Below are 6291 nucleotides of genomic sequence, written 5' to 3'. Positions count from 1 at the left end.
CTCTATATATATATATATATATATATATATATATATATATATATATATATGTTCCCCTGGCGTGTTTCTGTCACTCGGGCTATTCATAAGTAAAGGTTAATTCTGATTCTCTTGACCTCTTTTGAGGCCCAAGTTTGTAATTTTTAAATTAAGCTTTATTAGTTTAATGAGTTCTCTGATATCTTCCTTGGCTGCTTTACTTCCCAAAATGTAGTCATCTCTGACTTTTTCACCTAAAAATTAGATTTCTTGAATCATGGAGGTACAGATGTCCCCTCACAAACATCAAACCCTAATTTTACATCCGGATATGACAAATATTCCCGTTACAGGTCATATTTGTTCAGCTGTGCAGCACAGCATTGATTCATCTCCACGAAGGTCCTCTGCTGACTGAATCTGTCCGTCTAGCAATCCTACAGGAGGCCGTTTCCACCAAACCTTCCAGTCCTCCGGACCTGAACTCGACCTCCACATTCCTGCAAACTGCCATCTTTCAATCGCATCACAAACTGGGGGAGACTCTCCCCGAACACCACGTTCCCTCTGGAAGAGGTTTTCCAACCGCTTTAGCCGCTGGTGCCATTCTTATTTTCACAGACGTCCAAGCAGCTCGTTGCATTAATAGAAATGACATTTGGGAATAATTAACAAGAAAGAATATTTATTTTTCTTAAAGATTTATTTCAATGAAAATTGTGTTTTTTCTGATGATGGAGGACATATAGAGAGAAAATTTGCATTTCTAAGTATTTCTTTGTTCAACTTTCTTCAGAAAGTGTTCCAGAAAATGAATTCCTTTTCTTTTTTTTGGCTAAAAACACCATCATCCTAATCAGGGCCCTGGTCTGCATTTCCGACCAAAAACAAGAGTATTTTTTGACCGAATTTCAAGCAAATGAATGTAAATGAAACGGACAAACTTCTGCTTTGAGTCAGTTTTTTCCACCTCTTGCTTCTTTTTTTGATCTTAAAGTGTTCCCTGAGGGCTTATTTTGCTGCTTCTGTCCATCCTTAAATGTTTTAAAGAAGCAGCTTCCTCCTCCCCTCCACCAAGATTCAACAGTAACTGCCTCAGGCAAATCTACTGATTATGTCAAACTTTTGATCTATTGTATTTCTTTTTTTTAAATTGTGACCTTTTTCACATTTTAAACGAAATGTGTGCGTGGTGTGTCAAACTGTATAAAAAAATAAAATAAAATAAAAACAAAAATTGCAATTTGACACTACCTCCAGCAGATGGAGAACTAGGCAGCCGCCTAGGTCGCCTATGCTCAGGGCCGGGCCTGATCATCATTAAAAAAAACACTATAAACGCTTTGAAAATTGATCAAAAGATGATTAGAGTTGGTATTTAAGCTATTGGAGCACCAAGAATTAGCTATAGTTTTTAAAAAATGAATTGTTTTAATGATTTTATTTTTTGTTGATAAATGGTAGCACATATTATCACCAGTATGCCTCCATCTTCTGAATCATTGTACACTTTTTGCTTTTCTTAATTTTTGGAATTGTTTTTAATTTTTTAATGTAGATTTTATTTGTAAAAACTCAATATTTATAACTATGCATGGAAATTTATTTTCTACATTTGATTAGTTGCATCTCAGAAGTTTGTATCGTTACACATTTTTCTAAAGCAGATGAAGAAGATCTGAACAGATTTTGTTCTCATTTTCATTGACAGATGGGCTACCTTGTCTCCTTTCATCTCTTAAAAAAACAGTTTGGAGTTCATGTGAACTTTGAGGAGTAGTGTGTTTTTAATTGACTCATATTTCAATGATAAGGGACCCTCCCTTCAGAACTGTCCTGTCCACCATCTTTGCGAGATTATCCATCCTTGAAGTCCTGAAATATGAGCTTCCTATCAGAAACAGAGAGGATTTAAGTATGCCGCTCCTCAAGTTTGAATTATGGTTAAAAAATTAAAACAGGTGGTTGGTAGCACACCGGTCTCACAGGTGAACCATGGGACCTCCAGGTTTCTTGTTGCATTTTTTAACATCAACAAAAGAAAGTTGTGTGATGTTGTAATACTTCTTACCTGAAGTGTGTGTTTGTGTGTCCGTCAGCATTTTGTGTCACAGCTGCCGTGAGTTCAAGACCACCGCGACCATCACAGTCCAGAGCAGCAGCCGGAGGTCCTGCAGACAAACAAACATGCATGAAAATGAGGACCATGTTTTCAAAAGTGATTGATGCTTTTCATGCTGAGTGTCGCCACCTGCTGGTCCGTTGAACGTCTGAATTACTGCTCTAAAATATGCTCTTGCTTAAATCTATATCTATTTCGTTAAATCACATTGACATTGGCAGTAAAACCTGCAGGAGAATTCATCTTCATGGAAAAATGCAGCTTTTCGTCCAGCATTTAAAAATAGGAAAGACGTTTTTGAAGTTTTGCATTTTTCTGTGAGTCGCAGTCTAACCCGGAGAGCCGTATGGTTCTTGTTTGAGTTCTGTTTACCTCCGAGACGTTTCTGCTCAAAGCGAGAGGAAACCACAAACCACACATCAACAGTCGCACATTTCCAGCTGATGTTTCTTTCGGCCCCGAGACGTGAAGGACGTGTAGGTTTTTGTGGAAGTGTCAAAAATGTGGTTTCCTCGTCATAAATTTCTTGTTTGTGTCGTCCGTCTGCAAAACCTCTGAATGTTTTCAGGCCTGACAAGAGGTGAGGCGGATGGGCCGTGTTTGTTGGTGCTGGCAGGGATCCGACCCGATTCAGGAAACAGATGGAGTCTGGGAGGTAAAAGAGGCCACCTGCCAGATCTTTTATCAATACCTTCAGACGGACAGAAGCTTTGATCTGAGACATATGCTGGCAAAATCAAAATTTCCAGACAAGGTGTGAAGGGCTTGACTGGAGGTCAAGGTTAAAGCTCCAATTACTGTTGATTTATCAGAAAGATTAAAAGTGGTACTTTTATATAAAAAATATAATCAGTTTCAGAATAAACCCAACTCACCCATTATGTTTTCATAATAGCTTAACTTTGTGTTTAGTCAATTTATCCACAGAAATGTGAGATTTCATGGAAGATGTGTGAATAATTCCTTCCAGACCTCCCAGCAGGAGGGTGTCTGTCTTTCACAGGAGCATCAAGAGACATGACAGAAAATACTCCTTTGAAAAATGTCGGATTTTGCTTTGAAAACGAATATTTGGCTCCGCAGTTTGATACTTTTCCTTTGCATATTTTTCTCTTGTTCATATTTGAACGAATACATTTAGAATCCCACTCTGATCATCTTTTAAACTATAATAAAAAATGTTCCAAGAAGTCTTTTTAGTATGATCAGACCATTTTTAGCCAAAACAAACAAACAAAAAAAATCCATGTTTCAATCCAAATGGTATTTTTCAATATCGATATTGATTAATCTTATTTTGAAGGGATTTTTTTGGGGGGGGTAAATACAATTTAATTAACAATTTACCTACAATCCCATTAATTAATCCCATAATCAGAATGGAGCAGAGCAGGGAGCGTGTGGCCCGCCCACAAATATGATTTTTATCACATTTAATTTTTTCAACTTAAATAAATACATTTTCTCAAATACAATTTTGAGCTTATTTATTAGGGCTGGGTATCGCCAATAATTTTCAGAATCAATTCAAGTCCATTCACCAGAGCCCGGATCGAGTCGATTCCAATTTTTAACAATTCTTTTCACCCATTTAATTCAATTTGATTCAATTTTGAGTTTACACATTTAGACATTTTTTTTTAGAATTACATTAATAATCTATATTTATGTTTTCATATTGATCTGATAAAGTTGACATACTGTAAAATGTATTAGTGAAATAATAATGAGATTTTTAATTGCATACAGTGTTACATGGATTCTCAAACTAGGAATTGTTTCTCCTGGAGGACGTTTCAGTTTGGCCACTAGGTGGCGATCGCGCCATAGCATAACACCTTAAAGCACAAGTAGAAGAAAGTATGAGCAAAAAAAGGTGTTTTAGACCACTTTAAAAATTATTTCCTTAAAAGAGTTTGTAAAATTCATGCATGTGAGTTTATAAAGATGTTCATTCAGTCAGCAATGTATGTTTAGGTTGACTGAGCGTTAGCATTAGCCGTCCTATGGGAAATCCTATTATAAGTTAGCGTCAAGCTAGCGGACTTTAGCATTATGAGTTAGATTGATCTCTATTTTATGGATCGATTATTGATTTTATTAAGCTTAAATCGATTTTAAAAAACAGCTCTTTTATTTATGTCCTTCATCTTCACAATAATGCTAAGAGAACCTACTAAAAACACAATTTTCATTTGAGGATTTTTGTTTTTTGAGTTTTTCCTGTTTGTTTTGTTATATTTTCTAACAAAATGTTTTTCTGACAAATGATGTAACACGGATATTTAAAGTAAACCTTAAAGAAGAAATAATAAAACATTCTTGGTCGTCAGATTATTTTGGTCTCCTGCCCGATAAAGCAAACACCAATTCTTGACTAGAAATCCAAATAAACCAGAAGGATAATTAAACAAACCATACATGTTGGTATTTATTTACTGTATGCTGATGTACTTTATGATTTATTATCTGTCTCGGATTCATATTCTGCTGCAGTAAGTGATCACTTCCTGCGTCGGTTTCTCACATTCTTGTTTTGCTTTGTTTTATAATCTTTAGGGATTTATGGGAGTTTGTTTATATGCAGCTCCGTCAGGGCTTCCATATGTTGAACCCTTACGGTTCTGTTCATTTTTAGCCCTTAATCTTAATGTGGCCCCTTCAAGGTTTTAATAATAATAATAACAATTACTTGTTAGTTTGGGTAACTTTACCTGCTAACATGGTTTGATGCAGTTCTTACCAGAGAAACAGGAAATGATGCTGCACTGTCAAGTCTAACACTGCTCTTTTCTGTAGTCGTAGCCTCTTCCTCCTGTTGTCCTTCTGTTATGAAATTCTCCTCCTCCTCTTCCTCGCCATCATGGGGGGTTATAAACTGCTTTTGAAAGTTCTCCAGGTCTTCATTGCTGCTGTTACCTGAAATCACACAAAACATGTAATAACAGGCATAAAAAAATATTTAGAAATTCTTAAAATTTGATTTTTTTTGTGAATTCATAGATTTTTCTCACTATGAATTCTTCTTTTAAGAAAAAAATTCTAGTCTTTTAGACATGATTTCTTAAATTAAGATTATTTTGACATTGAAAAACTTTTTTTGATAAGGTTTTTTTTTAAGGAATAAAAAGAGAATTCTAAGGTCCTTTAACTTTCTTAAGATTCAATTTTTGCAGGGAATTTATCACGATTCCTGTTCCAGTTTGGCCCCACTTGTGTTTGCTCACATTTTGGCTTAAGTGGGGACTCAGTGGGTTGGCTCACTTTGCTAGCCAGCCTCCTGGTGGACGTAGCATGCTAGCAAGCTCCACTGCAGCGAGCTAGCAAGCTCTGTTGTAGCAAGCTCAGCTGTAGCAAGCTAATAAGGTCTGCTGTTGCGAACTCTGTTGTAGCAAGCTAGCAAAGTCAGCTATAGCAAGCTAGTGAGCTCTGTTGTAGTGAGCTAGAAAGCTCCGCTTTATTGAGCTAGCAAGCTCTGCTGTAGTGAGCTCTGGTGTATCGAGCAACGAGCTCCACTGTAGCGAGCTAGCAACTTCTGCTGTATCAAGCTACCGAGCTCTGCTTTAGCAAGCTCCCCTGTAGGAAGCTAGTGAGCTCTGCTGTAGCAAACTCTATTGTAGTGAGCTAGCGAAGTCCGCTGTAGCATGCTACCGAGCTCCGTTGTAGTAAGCTCCGGAGTAGCGAGCTAGCAAGCTCCATCTTCGCAAGCTCCGCTGTATAAAGCTAGAAAGCTCAGTTGTATTGAGCTAGCAAGCTCTGTTGTAGTGAGTTTTGGTGTATCAAGCAACAAGTTCCACTGTCGCAAGATAGCAAGCTCCACCTTATCAAGCTAGCAAGCTCCGTTGTTCAAGCTAGCGAGCTCTGCTTTAGCAAGCTCCGCTGTAGCACGCTAGAGAGGTCTGCTGTAGCGGGCTCTGCTGCATGGAGCGAGTGAGCTCTACTGTAGCGAACACTGTTGTAGCAAGCTAGCGAAGTCCACTCTAGCATGCTACCGAGCTCCGGTTGTATCAAGCTAGCAAGCTCCGCTGTTTTGAGCTAGCAAGCTTTGCTGTATTGAGCTAGCAAGCTTTGCTGAGCTCCAGTGTATCAAGCTAGCAAACTCTGTTGTAGCAAAGTTATGTTTAAACCAAAACTGTGTTAAAGCATTTATAATTTATGGGTAAATTTGGGGAGGGTTAGAAATTTGTGAA

General features: G+C 37.6%; 1 protein-coding gene across 3 annotated transcripts in view; it reads right to left on the bottom strand.

Annotated features, from left to right (window-relative positions):
* si:ch211-191i18.2 (uncharacterized protein LOC564095 homolog) overlaps positions 1 to 6291 on the bottom strand; it is a 30138-nt gene that overhangs the window by 8051 nt on the left and 15796 nt on the right. For 2 of the 3 annotated variants that reach the window (XM_036214147.1, XM_036214148.1), the window contains 2 exons: positions 4845 to 5020; positions 2051 to 2150 (listed from right to left, as the gene is read on the bottom strand). In XM_036214147.1, the coding sequence (XP_036070040.1) occupies positions 2088 to 2150; positions 4845 to 5020 (239 nt within the window). In that variant the 3' untranslated portion in view covers positions 2051 to 2087. Of the gene's footprint in view, positions 1 to 1742; positions 1871 to 2050; positions 2151 to 4844; positions 5021 to 6291 lie in introns of those variants that run through there. The other variant, XM_036214149.1, reaches the window with a different exon arrangement.

The sequence above is a fragment of the Oryzias melastigma genome, linkage group LG11, assembly GCF_002922805.2.
Source record: "Oryzias melastigma strain HK-1 linkage group LG11, ASM292280v2, whole genome shotgun sequence".
Lineage (NCBI taxonomy): Eukaryota > Metazoa > Chordata > Actinopteri > Beloniformes > Adrianichthyidae > Oryzias > Oryzias melastigma.
This window is presented reverse-complemented; position numbering and strand designations above follow the sequence as displayed.